Genomic DNA, 18,397 nt, shown 5'->3' with positions numbered 1-18,397 from the left:
CGCTGTTTTTTTATTACAACTCTCCTTTGAGTGGGCAATAATGTACCATAAAAAATGTTATTATGAACATATTCGTTCACCTCACAAATGTAAAGAGTCCAGGTTAATGAGAACAAGTCCACAATTGGCTTGCATTATGCTCCGCTATTGATCTCCTGTTCTTCAATTTGATCCCTCCCCTTTTAAGCTCTGTAAGAGCTGCTGCTCTTGAAGTCGAACTTGGAGTTTGTATAAATTTTGGTTAATTGCTTGCTCTCTGTCTCATGATTTTTAATTGTGAACACATCAAGCAAATTTATATTTCTGACCAATTATCTTGAAAAGGAAGCTAAATCATACTTTGGTCTGCACAAAGGAGGTGAATGTTTGTACATTTCAAAAAAGGACCAAAAATTTTTTAATTAAAGAAGTTGAAGCGAGTACAAACCCACCATGTAATGTTCATGAATCTTGCCGAGAACGTTTCAGATGTATTGACTTGCCTCTTGAGTAGCCTTTTCGATTTATTGAAACAGCGTAATCATATAGCATCATTCATTTCTTTTAATGGCAATAGAACATCCATTCTATGATCTGATGATTTACGATCGAAATAGTACGTAGGTACGTAGGTACGTAATTCACAAGGTTTCCCAATTGCGTATAAGATTTGGTTGTGTATGAATGAACTGATCACGACAGCTCATAGAGCACGATTTTTTCACAAATAACCATATTCTGGCTTGTATTCAGCTCGAAAGCCCCCTACGATTGATGCCCGAATGTATGTGAATGGTTCGGGGGACCCAGGCCCACCGGTGCGCTTACCATCACTTCAGTTGTTCAACAGTTCTTTGTGCCAAGCGAAGTACCAGGCCCCTTTACTCTTCATTCCCACAATCATTGCCTTTATCTGAGGGGCTCTTTCGGCCCCGAAGATCAACTCTCCGGCTGGGCTCCTAGAACATACACAACATGTCCCATCGTCAGAGATTGCCGTCGGAGTTGGGATCGGTCGACAATGTGTTGTCTCCATGGACGGACGTTGGTTCGTTTTTCGGTCATGCTCTACGGTACATTCATTGAAAGCCCCGCTGCTAGCTCGTACGTAGGTACCTCGTAAGTAGTCACCCCGTCCGCTGGTTTGAAATGGCAGCCTGAGTGTTATGATAGATATATGACGAATGGCGGCTCCTCTTTGCTTACAAGCCGTCAATGAACTACCAGTCCAACGCTTGAAGCTAGTTAGTGAGGGAGTGCTCTGGGCACTCAATGGTCTCCATGGTTTTGGTTGCGAACGTTGCTGGTGGGGATCAAAGTGGACAGCTTCGCCGCTTGGAACTATTTGGGTTGCGGAGTGGAGATATTTCAGTCGCAATCGTGTAGGCGAGGTGGCCACTTCTCCTACTTTTCTGTCCTTTGCCCTCAGCAGCCAAGGTTTCTCCAAGTGAGCAATAAAATACCTCAAAATCCTTTCGAGATATTTTTGCATTCACTGCAGCTTCAGTGGAGATATTCATTCTTGGGGCCGTTGCAAACCGAGGACAAAGAAGTTTCACTGATATTCGTCAAGATCATCTCATTAAGGCCTACTCCTCCAACCACTCACCACCACGACCCGACTGCTGAACTACTGCCATTTCACTCACTTCCACCAACTTCATATTCTTTTTTTTTATTATCTTCGTCCACTTGCTCGTACGTGCAAAGCTACCTGTTTCGCCAGAATTCCTGTGGATCAAGTGGGGAAGGGGGAAAGTAGCAGATACTTTGGGGCATTCACCGTGTCTAGCAATCATTATTGGAAGCAAGCTGGGGTTTTTGAACATCGGTTCACTCCAAAAGGCTTTTCTGAGCCTCAAGTTGACTGACTTCAGAACAAAAGAAAACCTGTTCTGACTCGAAACGAATCGTCATATACAACCTCTTGTTCGAAACTCCCGCCAATATTGAGCTTGCTCAACTCTTGAGCTCATCTGCTCCCCCAACTCAAAAGAGACACTTTTGTGATCAAAAGTTTCAGCCCAGAAGATCCAAGAGTTTCACTCTCCACCTGAGCATTCTCGAGAACAGTGAGCGTTGAACTCTGTTCAACATGTCTTCAAACTTTGTGCTTCTTGCGTTGCTCTCAGCCGCTGTCTTTCCCTCTGGTCACAAGTCGACTCCAATCTTATCCTTACATTCTGCAACCAATTCATCCAGTAACTTTCCAAGCCAAAGATCATGTGGTCAAGTTGACAACGGTGTGGAGCAATCCTTAACCAATGTTACCCGGAATACCACATTCGATCCCAAACTCTTTGGGGTTGACCCGAGTCTATTTCCATGGCTCGTTCAAGTACATGTTGGTGAGAATAACGAGGAATGTGCGGGTGTATTTGTATCTTCCAAGACTGTTATCACTAGTGCCCATTGCGTCTTTGGGCATCCCAAGAGTGATATTGAACTGATCACCAACGACCACAGGAGTATATCGGTTCAGACCATCGTCATTCATCCTGATTTTGAAGCCGAGAGTCCATCTCACGAGCACGACATTGCCCTCCTCCAAGTGCAAGATTTCGACGAGGGCCTCAAGATTTGTCTACCCGAAGTAGGCGATGATCCTGTAGCAAGATGCCAAGTCCTAGCCTGGTCCGACGGAGAGCTGTTGGCTCATAAAACACAATTTGAGCCTAGCCTTAGTTGCATGGAGACCCCCCAGTTGAGGGGTTACATAACCTCGTCGGAAGATTTGGTTTGCTCAAGTCAACCATGCCTGAAGGAAGTTCAAGGTCCTGTATTTTGCCTCGATCAAGGAAGCTATCAACTGGTTGCGTTGCCTACATCATCGGAATCGTGGTGCTCGGTTGGTGCTATGACGAGAGTGGCCCGTTATGGACCATGGATCAAGAACTCATTGTCCTTCTTGGCTGAATCGTTCCCTCAATTGGATCGAAGGGAAAATGCCTCTGCTTTGGATGATGACGAGGACGACGACGTTGAGAGCAGCGATCCTTGCATGCGCAATCCGTGCGGAACTAGTTCCGCTTGTTGGAGCTCGGGAGGCAATTACCGATGTACTTGTCCGGATGATCTGCCGAACGGCAATCCTTACTATAGTTGTCATGAATGCCTGTACGACGAGCATTGCCTGGTATTCGGCCCCACCTCGAATTGCGTCAACAAGACTTGCTCAGATCCCATTACCGTCATTCCCACGGTCCCCAATGACTACGTCAAAGTCGGTTCCAAATCTTACTACATCAGTCCAGAGAGCCTCCCTTGGCCCCAGGCCCAATATGAATGTCTTAACCGGTTGGGACATTTAGCAGAGATCGCCAGCCACGACGATCTCGACAACTTGGTGGAGGTCCTGAAGAAATCCAATTCATCGGGGAGGTATTGGGTGGGAGCGAGTGACTTTGAACAGGAGGGTCAATTCCGTTGGTTTCACAATGGCACCGAGGTTAGCTCTCGCAATTGGATTCAGGGAGAGGTTCCGGACAAAGACAAAGATCAGAGGTGCATTCAAGTCGGTGCCCAGGGGGGAAATTGGATAGCTCATAGTTGCGAGTTCTTATCTCGCTTTGTATGTGAATACAGCGAAAATCTCGCCGAAAACAGCCAACCATCAAACGACTTGTCCGGGAACGCCAGAAGCGAGCGACAACGCAAATTTGACACTTTGAACCCCAGGGCCAACTACAAGGACATCTGCGGCCGAAGGTTCATCCGACAAGCCCGTATTGTGGGCGGAGGAGTCTCTAGCTACGGAGAATGGCCCTGGCAAGTGTCTTTGCGACAGTACAAGAATGGAGAGTTCCGACACAAATGTGGAGCTGCTCTTCTCACTCACAATTGGGTCCTCACGGCTGCCCATTGCGTCAAGGATATCTCTCCGAGTAACCTCCTTGTCAGGATAGGCGAGTACAATGTGTTGGATAGCAATGAGGCACACGAACATGTCAACCGAAGGATCACGCGAGTCATTACCCACGTCAATTTTGACAAGTTCAGCTACGAGTATGACATTGCCCTTCTCCGATTGGTGAACCGAGTTGAATTCCAACCCAATATCATCCCGATCTGCTTGCCCAGTCCAGACCAGGAACTTGTTGGCCGAACAGGCACTGTGACTGGCTGGGGTAGACGATCGGAATATGGAAATATCTCGCCTGTTCTCCGAGAAGTGCATCTTCCTATTATTTCCAACTCTAAATGCATGACACTCTACCGTAAATCCGGCCAGAATGAATGGATCCCAAGGATTTTTGTTTGTGCAGGCACCTCAAACGGTGGAGCCGATTCCTGCGAAGGAGACAGTGGCGGCCCTATGGTGATCAAGGGCCAAAATGGCCGATATGAGCTAGCTGGCGTCATCAGCTGGGGTATTGGGTGTGGAGACCGAAATCGGCCGGGAGTTTACACGCGGATATCCGAATTCAAAAACTGGATCGTTCGTAATGCCAATTATTGACGAGTCTGTCCTTTCTCTTGTAGTTATTTCTCTTCTATCGTCATTGAAGAGATTTATTATTTTAATCTGGTTTATGATTGTGACCAGAGGTCTAATTGAGGATAAACTTCGGATTGTCTGTGTGTAAATCTATAGTGTAATCAAAGAAACCTAGAAATAAACACTAAACTATGGCCTTATCCAAAGTTCTTCTCGTTCTTGCAACTTGTCGCTTTTCCTCATTAATTATCCGGTCCATGGGTAAACATTGGCCTTTCCCCGCACTGAAACTTGGAGAAACGCTATACGAGGCAATTGAATGCATAATTGATCGAAAATACATCATTGGCTTGGCTTCAGTATTGGTTATATTTCTCAATGGCATTTTTTTCATATCCCATTGGTTAACTCTGCTCAAGAATCTGTGAGAAGAGGAGCCCAGCTGTTTAGAATACGCGCCATGTGTGATTCCTTCACAAAGAGATACCAGACAAATGAGGATAATTCAACGGAGTAGCGGAGAGAGAGTTTTAATGACATAGAGTAGTGTAAAGTTTGCGATGGTTACGTGGAGGGATCATGGATAAGCATATTACAGGACTTAGTAGGTGAGGTAATCGCATGGAACGCGTCAAATCGAAGGTGAATCGGGGATTAATAGTAGAAGTGTTTGTGTAATTAATGCAACTATCGGCGGACGTTAATAGCAAATATTGTTGTAATCATGGCATGTTCTTTTTGATAAGTCAGACATCAGGTAAGAATAACTATCACATCACATCGAGCACAGGAAATAGAATTGTTGTTCAGATACATTGAAAAGACTAGTAGGTACATTTCTAGACAACAGAGAAATCTCATATCGGCGATGGGGTGGAATTCATCTTCTCCACAGGCCGCAAATGAACGGCTCCCTCGACCCAGAAATTGGGTCGATCCAACATTTGTTGCCACAGGGTAACTTCCTTGCCCGTCGAATCCATCCAGGCGGAGGGTTTGCCTTGATGTTTGCCTGCAAATGAATATTCATGAACAAATTTGAACTCTCTATTACCAGATATGGAGATCTGAATCGCACATTCTGACGCAAGTCCCTCACGGTGCATTTGATTTCGTTTCAAGAGCAATTACTCATTGTTCTTGCCATTCATTGCAGCTTCTTTTGACTGTAGTTGCCACGGCTGTCACGTGCAATGAATTATTAATGAATATCACTTCGTGTGCAAGAGAATGCTTGTGGTTTTAAAATTTACCAATGACCACATTTCACATTCGTTGTCTAACATCAAAGTCTAATAAGTTTGTACAAAACAAGAATTTCTTTTGGGAAAATAATGTACGGAAACGAAACGCTCGTTCCATATTGCTGTAGACAGTTTTGGCTTAATGGATGAAGTCCAATAAAAAGCCCCTCCAACCAGCAGACACTTTATCAATGACCCGCTTTTCATTAGCACTGCGGTAAATGAAAAGAGAGACTCACTCAAGCGACAACCTAATTATGTCCATTCTCTACATTTCCGAAGAGTCAGCTCCTCGTAAATAATGAGCCCCTCTACGAGAGAATAATCTCTTTCATAAGCCACCACCGGTGTTTATAACGAAATTGGAACGTACAGTACCCTACACTACGTCTACACAACCTATTACAGTTCGGATCAGCTTTGATTCCAAACTTTCGTGGGACTCAAATAACTAGACCAGAACGAATGACGGCCCCATTCAAATTTGGAAAAGGAACCTCAAACCAAGGCTAATAACACCTCGGGATACGTACCAGAACCAAGGTTAAATCGGACTCCTCCAAGCATGTCATTTTGTCCTAATCGGTCGTGATCCCAAACGGACACCTCCAGACTGCGGTCGGCCAGATCAGCCATGGTCACTTGATCCCAAGTCACCGTGTGTTCCCATCGGGGATTCGAGGTTCTTCGACACACATTGGTCTTCTGTTTCCCGGTCTTGTTCCTTTCGGGCAGCAGATAACTGAAGAGAAAATCAACATACAGTATGGAGAGCCATTGCAGTATTGGAAAGGTGTGTGGAGCAATGACGGGTGAAGTAGAAACCTTTGGCGCCACGGAATGTCAACATAGCCAAAAGGATGGGTGGGAGTTAAGGCGGAAAATCAAATCTCATGCCAGGGCATGTCTCAACAGGGGGACTTTAACATGGCTCTCTCTTTTGTCTTTTGAATTGGATTATCAAATATTAATATATACAACTATACAGGGGAAAGGAGCAGGCGCACACTTCGTACAGATGGCATGCGTTCCCCTTGGCAAGGCGTAATTTTCCAGTCATATTTCACAAACCTAAGCACACAATTACTTGGCCCGTTAGAAAATGCATTGAACGCTCTCTCCATCATCCACATTATAGGTAAACAACCTCAAAGCTTGTTGACAAAAAATGAATATCGGCTATCTCTTAATTGAAACAAAAAGACCAATTAGGAACATCCGTTCCATAACTTTTGATGCTCATGGACTTGTTGAAATGAATGTCAAGGGTTGTTATTTTATTTACCATTTACAAAATGGATCCGTGTTGGCCGAGCCCTTGAGAGGAACCAGATTCTTGGCCTCCTTCACGAGAACCATGAGCATGCCCCGAGTTTTGCGCACTTGTCGCGATGATTTTGATTTCAGGTCAGAGGTATTGGGCACGAATTTGAGTGCGATGATGATTTCGCCGCGGTAAGCACCCATGGGATCGTCTTCACCCCCCGGAGGTTCAGTCTGCAACGAGAAAGTTAATAATAAAGTTTGTCTCACAACTATGGTTTCCCTTTGTGCGTCAGATTGTCTCTGTTCTCTTGGGCACTCTTGATTACTGGGAGCATGCAAGAAGCTCTTCCAGCTCTAAAGTCGTTCTCTTTGTCGGCAGACACTCTTAATTATTCAGGGTAAGCCATACTTCAAACCCAAAGTACGTTTTTCGGAGACTCGATTCGGGGGATCCTCTTCAACTCGTATGTACAGAAGTTAGTGAGAATGTAAGAAATGAGCTCTTACCCTATCTTGGAGACTGTACCACTTGGGAGAGGGTTCATCGTAGACTTGACCAGCCATTGGGAGCATGACTTCGCCCAGGAAATCATTCCGACCAAACATATCACTGTGCCACACCGTTAACCAGATCGTTCGTTTCTCTACTTCTGACAAAGGCATTTGGAACTGAAAGTCAGAGAGTAATGGATTATTTTTCGGGTGTGGGATTAGCGATGGTTCTCGGGTACATATTGATTACCAAAAGCTGGTGCAAGCACTAAACAAAACATACAAACAGTAAACGGGAGTGAAGGGGATATGACTAAACATACACTACACATCAAAAGGCCTCGAAAGAGCAAGCCAATCGTCTGGGTCTGCCGAGCCAAGATTGTCTCGGGATATGATATCTGGATCTTAAAGCTGCCTTTTGGCTCGGTCCCCAAGGCTTTGCTTGTGACCTTTTGTTCCATTATGTGGATCAAGAAAGGTAATAATTGGAAGAGGGCACAAAATGCTGGCCATGATTGGGAAGAGACGGTGCGTGCATGCAGTATATGGTACGAAGTTCGGGAGGACAAGAAATTTAGATTGCTCTAGGGATTCCCCGGGAGGTGTCAACTGTCTCAGATTTCCCCAAATTCCCTCGTCTCCAAGGAAAAGTGAGATGGTTGACTGACGCTCACCCCATTCTTCTATGTAGTGTCAGACTCACCTTGAGTATCTCATCAAAGACTGGGTTGAGTGTGTGCTTCTTCACTTTGGTTTTTCGCTTCCCGCTTTTCGTCTTATCGGGTAGGAGGTACACCTTGACGTATCTGGAAGAAACCCAGGCAACATCTTGCATGAACACACGGACAGAACCTCATTGATATTTCTCTCCTCGGCTCAAAGGAGAGAAAAATAATGTATATTATGGCTTGAAAGAAGAGAAGGCCAAAGAAAGGCGGATCATTTGGGTTGTTTCTTGGGTTGGACAAAAAGACGAAAATCACCTCAGGCCTCGACCAAGAAAGGTCAACTGGCACTCGAAAGTCAAAGCCTGACCAAGTCACGAACCATTTCTTGGATCCCAGCTCACTCACTCTGGCGAGAATTCCAACAAGGTGGTATGTGCTTCAAGCAAGGACAAGATTCAGGCCCACTCCTTGAAGCGGGGTCCAATTCCAGGACTCCTTAGGCATGTTCCAATTGAGGGGTACAGGTACATTCCTCAAGGACGTAACGTTCCAAGAGGGGAAAAGAAGACCTCAATTACAAAAGATATCTTTTTTCTTCCCCCATCCATCTTGAAACCATGAGAGCCGTAAATGATTCATATCAACCTTGGCCAGGGCTAGTATGTATGCACTACACAATATCTTTCCACTCAGATGAGGCTTCTGACTACATGCCAAGCAAGTTCCCTTGCGTCGTTCTTTTTTACCCAATCTCTTTCCGGCCTTGGCCCTTAAAGTTTGGTAATCCAAGCTCACTTCCCTACATTTCTTTTTACGGGTTGAGTCCCAACCATTCCAAGGGTTCAAAGATAGATGAACGGAATCATCTGAGTGGCACTTACGGATCGGATCGGTTCCTCTTGGTGTCCACGGCGGCCAGATCTCGACATTGCTTAATTGCCATCTCAAGACATCCCGAACTGAAGCTGTAGAGCATGCCTAATTCGACCTCACCTCGGACCACAACACTTCCATAACGGCCTCCTTCCTGGGAATACACACTGAGCATGGACTCCGAACGAGACTGAAAGCAAAAATAGTGGGAGCCACCTTAATAAAGAGAGATGGGGACACTTTTTTTGCACCTGGCCTCGGAAACGTTGCCAAGGTCTCAAAAAACGGTTTCCTTGAAAAAAAAGAACCACTTTACATAATAACAATCGCTTAATAGTGCTCAAATAGTCCCCGAAGAATTGTTGCATTTGGCTTTGGTTGCTTTGCAAGTCCGGCAAATTTAAGAAAGTGGCCAGGACAAAGCAAACATTGGGAAACGAAACACAGGTACCCGTATTAACGGCTAATCAAGTGTTATCCAACCGTTTTGTAAGGATTTGACTCTTGGGTTCTTAAGTACTCTTTTCATGAAAGTGTAAGAAAGAGAGGAACCCACGGTTTGCGGCCATGAAACTTAGAGGTGGAAAGGTTACTGCTCTCCATCTATGTCGTTCGTAATTGCCTGAATAAGATATAAGGCCCCTTGCAAACCATTCAGAAGGGAGTTGTGCAGGCAATGAATATGGTATGAATGACCAACTTACCCCAAGGGACGAAAGAGAGCCGGCCTTGTTGAACGGACTTGGATAGCGCTCATCCCGTGGATGCTCTTCTTCGTTGGTTTCCAAGGAACTTTTCGAGTTGACCGAACTCTCTCGGAAATCCCGCATGATCACCGGTGAAGGACTCCCTGACTTGCTGGAGAACTCACTCGCCACATCATCTGCAAAACGAAGGAACCACAACATGCTTTAGGGATCAGGGAAAATTGCACGCCTTCCGGAGACTGTTCCTGTCAAAAGATGTGCCATATGAACATATATAACATTTGCGAGACGGTTCCCACAAATTCACATGACAAACTTGGCAAGAGTTCCAAATTCGTTTCCCTGTCACTTTGTTTATCGTTGAAAGGGACAGAGCGAATCGAGCGGCCACGGATGAAGTTTTTCTCAGAGCCTTCTTTTTATCTTGCTCAACATGAAAGTTTTGACGGGTTCCTTGCTCACATTTCTATACACAATCTTGCTTACACATTTTGTGTATAACCCTCAAACGACGAGTCGAACTCCAGATCCATGGAAAAAACACCGATGGTCCAATCAAAACATATATGTACATGGAAAGTACGTTCTTCTTAAGAGTTTATTTCCGAGGATAAACGAGATCAACACACACAAATGATGTATATTTAGATATGTACGGGAAGTACACTAAAATCATTGGAAGTGTAAATAGAAAATAGTTTTGGGGCTCCATGCATTTTGAATAATTATTAGTAGTAATAATAGAAGTACCATTGTTATTATTATTGTTTGTTTGGTTGGTTGGTTGGTTGATTGGTTGGTGATATGCGTGACCAGTGCGATATGGAGAAGGTCTTAAACATTCATTTGGCACCATCGTCGCCCTTACTTTTGAGTTTGATGCGATTCATGTTGGTCAACGAGTTCGATCTAGGCTCTTTGACAAGTGGTTTGGAATCTTCCCATTTCCCGACCAGACCTTTGTTATTTCGCAGCAATACCTCACTGGCCACTCGGCCTTTGGTGGCTAGATCGATCTTAGGTCGACGTTTGGGCTTGATCTTCCGAAGGTCAGTCTCGCTTCCGCTCGTGGAAGAAGGTCGATCCATATATATGTTATGTAATGATCCAGTCGGAGAATGAATCCCACGTGGTTTCTAAGCGTGGAAAAGGCAAACAGTTCAGGTACGTGCGTTTGGTCAAGACAAATAAATTAGTGAGCCCACTAATTTACATTTACTTTAATGAAGGCCCCATGTTCCAAATTGAGTCAGCAGAACGAATGCAATCGAGGGAAACTCATCAACAACAACAACAACAACAACAACAATGGAACCAGAAATGATGAATGGACTTCCGGTACGCGGATTACCGTCCAAAACACATGAGGTTCCCATCGAAACAAGAAGATTGGAATGGATTATTTGCTCGTGCTTTGGACAAGGCCAATCCTGAATGAAATACTGCTTTTCTACTTTAGGGTACTTTTGTCAAATGTACTTGCCCGACCCGAATTCAATCAAAACAGCCAAAGCTAGCTTTTTGTTCCAGCCTTCAGGTTGCCAATTAAAGTGGAAAGTTTCCATCAAGATCAAGGGCGGGTGAAAAACACAACGGCCATCAGGACCAGATTTCGCCCAGATGAGGGTCATAAAATGGTCGTGATGGCGGGTGCAGTCTTGGCCAAACATTGATGTACGTAAGCACCTTTTTGGCTTTCTTGTGGTCCTTGGTTGTGGCGGATATGCCGGTGAGACTGGGCTGTGGCTCTTTGTCGCAACTGGAGGCGCCATTAGCCTCGCCGTTTTCCATCAACTGTACGGAATGTACAGAGTGGGCGGAGGTGGGTGAAGTGGCGCAACTCAGAAGAACATCGTCTTCGCAATTCTTGGGCGAGAACAATCCAAACAAATTGAAGGCCGACGCAATTTCAAAGCAGGGAAGACAAGCTACGCCAATCCGGTAAAGTAGGGCCCTGTAAAAGCCACAAATCGCCTCTGACAACCGTTGGACCAAGGAGTCGCCGCCACCGCCCTCATCAATGTCTTTGGAAGGTTGGAGAGCGGCCAAACGCTCTTGTTGGAGATTGTTCGTGAACGTTGAATAATAGGGAGTGGTTTCGGCCTTCCGAAACTCTTCGCTTAACATGTTCAACGTGATCACCACCTGACACTAACACTGCGCTCGGGGGTCCTGTTGAGCTGAATGTGGAGAACACTAAGTATGAATCCAAAAGTCTATTTTGGGGATCTTCATCCTCATCTAATCCCGTGCTGAAATGTCCTTGAGTAAGAGGAAAGAGTGGCACAGACACTCACTCGCACACAAACTCAGGAAGGACTACTTGCTCGTTCCACGACAGCTCGGGTGGAACTGACTCCTTCGCCCTGTCTTTCTTTCTTTCTTTCTCGATTTTCTCTTCTAGTTCCATGTTCCTCCGCAGAGTGATTCTCTCTTTCTCGCTCAGGGATCCTCTTCAATTTCAAGGGCTCGATAGAGGCAGTTGGAGCAACGGAGGAGAACAGTGGGGCCTTGAACCATCCCCAAACGGGGAAAGGACCTCGCCCGGCGTTCCATTTCCTCAACATACTCTGGTTCTTTCGCTCTCTTTCCCTTGCTCTCTATCATCTAGGTATATCAAAAGCAACAGGGAAAAAAAAGGGATCAAGCGGTGGACGCATTTTGGAAGAAAAATCCAATCCTGAATAATGTCTCCCACCATCCCCCCCCCGGCAAGTCCAACAAAAGGACCCACATAGGTGCGCCCTTGCGCCTGGATCGATATTTTTTTAACGTTCAATTTCCCATTTACTGACATTCGTTCAAGCTATCAAAGTTTTGTCGTTCGCAATTCGTTGGCCACGATGAATGGAACAAGAAAGAGACTCATCGAGGAGACGTGGGAGGTTCTTCAATTGGTGGTGAATGGTAGGATTCTGGTCACGAGCGAAGACTTTAAATCCTGTTGCGTTTGCGTGCTCCTTCCTCGGTGGGAGAACCGGTTCGTTGGAAGTGGAAAGACAAATATTTCAAGCGGTCGACCGTTGTTCGGTACTCAATTTCCATGACGTCGGATGGTTGGTTGGCCGTCAGCAATTCATTTTTCGTCAAAAGTTTAGCAACAATTAATTGGCCAAAATCCCATCTGATGAAGTTGACAAAGGTCCAATCTTCTTGATGACGTCACGATAAGATGCCGTTTTTAGGATATGTAAATTCATCCATGAGCAGGAAAGGAGATGATTTCCAGGATATCCTTGTATGTCGTCGGAGTGAAAAATTATCTGTAATGGCTGTCAGCCATCTTGCTTAAGAGATACCCTAAAGAAGACAGCGGGATGATGATAATAATAGATATCCAGTTCCCTTAGAGCTAGCCAAGTGTGATTGCTCAGTGTCATATTAGGAATAAGGGTTTCATAAACCCTGGGACAAAACAATGACGCGCACATACGTTCATAGAGATGGATAGAGGGGCGAGTGACGGAGCAAATTCCAGCCGAGTGTGTAATGCGAGTGGAGCCTTTCATGGCATTGGCAAGATCCTACTGAACCAAAGAATGCCTAGAGGACCAAAGGCGCGGTGGTCTCTGTGGCGTTAATCAGAACTTCAAAGAGATCAAAAGGCTTGAGATCGATTTTTCATTGTTCTCTTACCCCCAAGTCCGTGGGCGATGTCAGAAAATTGCAACAAAACTCCCTTTACGAGGGCGAAAGAAATGCGATACGACAACGCTAGGGATTAAACATGGAACCGAGATTCAAGCTAGGGCATCAAATTTCCAAACTGACATGTCTAGTTATCTCTTTGACAGAGAACGTATGAATCCGACGCAGGAAGATTGATTGAGGGCTGCTCTAAAGAAATAATTGCCCAGGATTACTTGCCAGAACTCAAGGTCGGCAGAATCACATTGAGGAGTCGGCGAGGTGTGCCCAACGCTTGTACGCCAAGTGTAAAATCAAATACTACAAGTACAAAAGACACATTGAGTGCAAAAGGTTTGGCCATAGTACTCGTCCAAATTTCCGTTTCTCTGCCCTTGCCCATCTAATTAGGGTCGGAAAGCAACAAGTAAATGTGGACCTCTGACGGAAGATAGTCGCCTCCAAAGTCTGTCTCACTGTCTCATGTGGGTTGCCAAGGATAGCGAGCGAGAGAGGAAGAGTCGCTGACAATTGCTCGAGGCTCCTCAATACAATCCTCGAGCCTGAGGCCAATCTTTACCCAAACCAAGATTTATCTCTCCTAGCCAACGACGCTTTCAGGTCAGATGGAAGATGTCAATCTGCTACGATTTGATTTCAATAAGAAACCTTTTTTAAGTGAACCCGGAAAAAGAGCAATGCTCTTGTGCAATAGGAGATTCCAGCCAATTTTGGGCTCAGAATGCATTGGTTAATTATACACGCGCAGAATGGCCAGTGGATTGCGATATAAATATCCAGTGTGGGCGTTTTACAACTCTTTGAGGCTCCAAAACGTGTTCCCCATTAAACCGAACGGGCCTCAACAAGATTCGTTGTTGTTAATCTTAACCTATATCTTGCTGCCAACAACGACGTTCGTCAAGAAAGGCTCCAAATGGTTGCCTCTTGCTTCCTACCTTCTCCAGTCTAGACCATCTGTCGCACGAAATTGAGAGATCTTTCTCTTTGATCAGCCCTCAAAAGTGGAGAAATAATCCACCCAATCCTTTTGTCAGGCGCCCCTAACTAGCTAACAATAGAGCTAAAACGAATCCGTGATGCTAATGATGTCAAACTACAATCTGTTTGATGATGGTGGCTGCCTGTCCTACCCACTAAAAGCTCTATTTCCATCCAATGGTAAATATGGATTCAACCAGTTTTGACAGGGAGTCCCAAAGTCGGTTTCGACCAATCGGAACGAGTTTACTGGAGCAAGTGTCAGGCCCAAGAACTCTGAGATCAGGTCTAAAGAGACATAAACACGACAGGGTGTAGGAAACTGATCGAAAGAAACGGTCCATAAATGTCTTGAGAGCGTGAAAACCATTTCAAGTTCCGTTTTGGCACTTCCCAAGCCGAAGACATTAACAGAGATGATGCCCATGTCCAAAAGAGCCTCTTGATGTTTCATTTTTTTTCGGGGGGAGGGGGGGTCAGCTCTTCCCAGTGTACAAAAGACACCTGTGGGCAAGGTTAACAAGTTAATTCCACTTTTGACCACAGCGGGACGAAAGATGCAAATTCTCACGGAAACCCCCTTGCTGGGTGATCATCAATTATCCGCCTTGCTACGTACTCGACGAACCAGAGGGCCCGGTTGAGTTCGTATGTAAAAAATGAACTCCAATCCTGTGACCCCCGTCTCTTTCATTTTCCTACTCCCGAAAGTTTGAGATCAAATGTCAAGATGGCCCATTTTTGAGGAGTTAATTTCACGCCGCGTCTGTAGGTACGAGTACTTCTCATCAACCTGAAGGGAATCTACTCGGAGGAATTCAGAGGAAATGCTAAGAGCTTTCCAGCTCATTATTCATCGACTTAATTGGGTGGGAGTGATGGACGATCGGTTTTGAATAATCATCCAGTTACGTGCTACGAAGTAGGGAAATACATGAATAGATGGATGGAAGGCAAGTCGTTCGGACAAGCTGGGAGGGTTCCAATTTCTGCCGCAAAACCGTAAATAAACGTACCTGGAACATAAAAGAGGACTACGTTGAAGCGAAAATTCACGTAACTCTACTCTCACATGGTACTTTAGAGACGGGCAAACCAGACTTGTCCATGGGTTAACAAGTCAGTCTCGCCCACATTTAAGAGATCTCTCGTTCTACATTTTGGCTCCATCATTCGGGTTAGAACCACAGAAGTACTTGTGAAGCAGTAAACACTCGTTAAATTTTCACGAGATCTTCGCACCTTCCCCAGGAAAAGAATGATCTCACCCTGGGGAGACCGAAGTATCCTTTACTTGGCATGACTCAACAGAGAGTAAGAACCATTCTGGCCATTACCGGGTCTTTCTTAAATTTCGTTTCCGACCTTTAAGGCAAGGCAGTGACCCCGTTTTGCCAGATCCTCAGTCCGTTTTCTTGGAATGCAAGCGCTCCACGTCAAATCTCATCAAATATGATGAAATGTTCCCTCGCTTCGCAGAAAAACATATGGCACAGGTTAAAAGGTTTTCTTCGTGGCCTTTCGTCAGAGACAAGAAAGGCTTCAGAAAACTTTGCATAGCAAGCCGTTTCAAAGTTCTTCAAATGCATACAGTACAGATATCGACAAAAGTGAGCTCCGAGAAAAAGTTCATCTTGAGTTCGAAATGACATTTTTCAAATAAGTTGCCATTTGCAAGTCTGAAAACGTCTCACATTCCTGATAACAGGTTATAGCTATGCAATCCCTCGTAATCTAAAACGGTGACATTAGAGTAATTCGGTGTTCCAAATTCAACCTCCCCAAGACAACTGCATTCAAAGCCGCTCGCTTAAGAATGACCCAAAATTGTTTCCATCAATCTCAACACCTCAACATCTCGACAAGAAGATTCCACCCACCAAATATCTTTCCTCCCCTCAATCTTGCTCTACCTTTCTGGACATCCGGATGGAGACATCCACAAACTGACCAGATTTGCCGGAATGCCGGTCTTTCAAATCGGGCTCAAGCGAATTGAAAAAGGGGAGGAGGGAATGACAATCATTTCCTGATTTGAAGGGCCCTCCTCCTCTTACTCCTCACTCACTCACTCACTCACTCACTCACTCACTCACTCACTCGGTCTACAAGCTCGTTCCAATCGTCGTCATCATCGACCTTGTTGCTACCAAATTTGTCCAAAGAGCGTCCCCCTGAAGCCAAAAAAGTCATCCCAAATCGCAGGTTGATTCTTTCAAAGTGCATGCAACAAAATGCCTCTCATCGCGGCCATTGTAGATCATCATCAGCCTCATCGATGATGCCTTTTCTCAATCCCAGCCATCCCAAATGGCACCTACTCACAAATCGGAGCACGAAACGAGTTCAGCACGTAAAAAAAGCCATGTCGCTAAAGCCCGACTCAAGTCAGGATGGAAGTATTTAAATGCATGTTCAGTCTAATGATCTATCCTTCCAGCGGGGATGTATACAGTTGCTCACAAGAGTATTGAGCCACATCATTGCCAGAGTAATACCAACCAAAATTCAAAAAGATCTGGGGCGAATTCCGCCTTGATTGGTTTAACAAGTCGAGCCTTTAAACACCACTGTATTAACGATCCTTTCTTTTTCTTGGCGGTAGTTTCGTGACCAATTGTATGTTGAGAGGTGGTAAACGCGTAACCCAAGATATGAAAGACAGAACTCTACATTTGCATAATGACGTCGAAATGAGACTTTATCGCCATGATTTATGTACACGCCAAGCTTTAACGGGGCGAAAAGTCGCTCAAGGTTGTCAATTGGATCACCGGCGGTTCATCACTCAGAACATTGACGAACTGCTCAAATATAGATGCTCTACAGATCTAACAGCGTTTGCATCAACATTTTATTACCGTGAAGAATGGTGAAGATACCATAGATATCATCTGACAAATGGCCAGTTCCCATCCCTCAAAGGTAAGAGGTCATTTGGCAAATGTGCGATTCCCATCTCCAACTCACTGGCCCTCAGTCCCAGAAAATTGAAGGGCAGCTAACTAATAGTAGCTAATAACCCGATCTCAATCTCATTAAACAAGATTCCTGCACATCCTTTCCGGCAACCATTACGCATTGAATTGGTTTCCTCGCATTGTCTTCTCTGGAGACGGAAGGAACACTCGCTGCCGTCAGATCCATTGTGAATTTGAAATGTGGGAAGGTGTCAATCAAGGCCTGGGCCCCTTCAAATCAATACCATACAATATATACGAATCCGGCAAACATCATTAGGAGCAATTTATCACTCTCCCAAACCTCCTCCCAAATATGGTAGGCCAAAAACAGTCTTGACAATCTCAAGGGAACGCCCTCATAATGAAGGAGAGCAATGCTGGAAGACGGAAATGATTGGCCGTGCTGTCACATTTCCAAATGAAGACAAACTTCAACGACAAAGGCTCCGAGCGATTTCGTTGTAAAGCTGGCTATGACCCCGAGGTCAAAATTGAAAGAATGAACTAAAGGCAGATGATTGCTATGCGCAATTGAATCCAACAGAGAGAAATGTTTTAAACGCCATTTTTGGACCACGCCGTTCCAGAGGAATCGTCTTTAACGACCTCCTCACCAGGTAATGCCAAGAGTACACAAGAATGGAATATGTTGTGCCTCAAATGTGCCAGTGTGGAGTTTTCTCCTAATTCATTTGTGCCTACACTGGACGAGGTCTCCCGAGGATTGCATCACGGGTTATGTTTCTCATAATTACAATGACCTAGCACACGTAAAGCATAGGGAAAAATCATAATTGAATGTGTTGAAAGCATTTCTCTTCCTCTCTTTCGAGCCTCGTTCCCCAAGTTGCGCGTGGTTTGAGGCAATTTCCACAAGATAACCGAGCGAGACGGTTTTGAGATTTGAAGAAAAAGATGGAAAAAAAATCTCTCTCTCTCTCGTGCCACTAAAACAGAAACCAAGGGCCCAAAGCCAAAACGGAAAGTGGTTAAGACTTGGGCATCGCTCGGAATACTTGGAAAAAATTATAATTTGAGGGCCCCGCTCGTTTCTCAAGTAATAGTTTGCATGTCATCCATCCATCGTTCATTGGATTTGTTGATTTTTGCTCTTCAACTACCATTTGACCATATC

The 18,397-nt window shown here is 45.0% G+C and overlaps 3 protein-coding genes across 3 annotated transcripts in view; 1 reads left to right on the top strand and 2 right to left on the bottom strand.

Moving 5' to 3' along the window:
• The first annotated feature begins 1,818 nt into the window (after nt 1-1,818).
• LOC131881185 (modular serine protease-like) lies at nt 1,819-4,617 on the top strand. Its single transcript, XM_059227970.1, has one exon. The coding sequence runs from the start codon at nt 2,075-2,077 to the stop codon at nt 4,436-4,438; it is 2,364 nt and encodes a 787-aa protein (XP_059083953.1). The 5' UTR covers nt 1,819-2,074; the 3' UTR covers nt 4,439-4,617.
• A 145-nt stretch (nt 4,618-4,762) lies between these two features.
• The window catches only part of LOC131881184 (uncharacterized), a 39,536-nt gene continuing 25,901 nt past the window's right edge, over nt 4,763-18,397 (bottom strand). Inside the window, exons 2-8 of the mRNA XM_059227969.1 lie at nt 9,668-9,846; nt 8,972-9,153; nt 8,126-8,228; nt 7,435-7,596; nt 6,947-7,158; nt 6,195-6,403; nt 4,763-5,429 (exon numbers count right to left, since the gene is read on the bottom strand). Coding sequence (XP_059083952.1) covers nt 5,275-5,429; nt 6,195-6,403; nt 6,947-7,158; nt 7,435-7,596; nt 8,126-8,228; nt 8,972-9,153; nt 9,668-9,846 — 1,202 coding nt within the window. The 3' untranslated portion in view covers nt 4,763-5,274. The remainder of the gene's footprint in view (nt 5,430-6,194; nt 6,404-6,946; nt 7,159-7,434; nt 7,597-8,125; nt 8,229-8,971; nt 9,154-9,667; nt 9,847-18,397) is intronic.
• On the bottom strand, nt 10,251-12,382 carry LOC131881193 (uncharacterized). Its single transcript, XM_059227982.1, has 2 exons — nt 11,357-12,382; nt 10,251-10,806 (listed from the first exon to the last, which is right to left on the bottom strand). The coding sequence occupies exons 1-2, from the start codon at nt 11,795-11,797 to the stop codon at nt 10,513-10,515; spliced, it is 735 nt and encodes a 244-aa protein (XP_059083965.1). The 5' UTR covers nt 11,798-12,382; the 3' UTR covers nt 10,251-10,512.

This window comes from Tigriopus californicus, chromosome 5 (genome assembly GCF_007210705.1).
Source record: "Tigriopus californicus strain San Diego chromosome 5, Tcal_SD_v2.1, whole genome shotgun sequence".
NCBI classification, from domain to species: Eukaryota; Metazoa; Arthropoda; class Copepoda; order Harpacticoida; family Harpacticidae; genus Tigriopus; species Tigriopus californicus.
Note: the sequence above shows the minus strand (reverse complement) of the source record. Positions and strands in the feature narration are given on the sequence as shown.

Excerpts from the sequence above, each read along its gene's own strand:
- LOC131881185 (XM_059227970.1), top strand. The coding sequence starts at position 2,075 with ATGTCTTCAAACTTTGTGCTTCTTGCGTTGCTCTCAGCCGCTGTCTTT.
- LOC131881193 (XM_059227982.1), bottom strand. The coding sequence starts at position 11,797 with ATGTTAAGCGAAGAGTTTCGGAAGGCCGAAACCACTCCCTATTATTCA. Across the intron at positions 10,807-11,356 it reads ACCACAAGAAAGCCAAAAAG|AAACCACGTGGGATTCATTC; the intron begins GTGCTTACGTAC and ends TTCCACGCTTAG.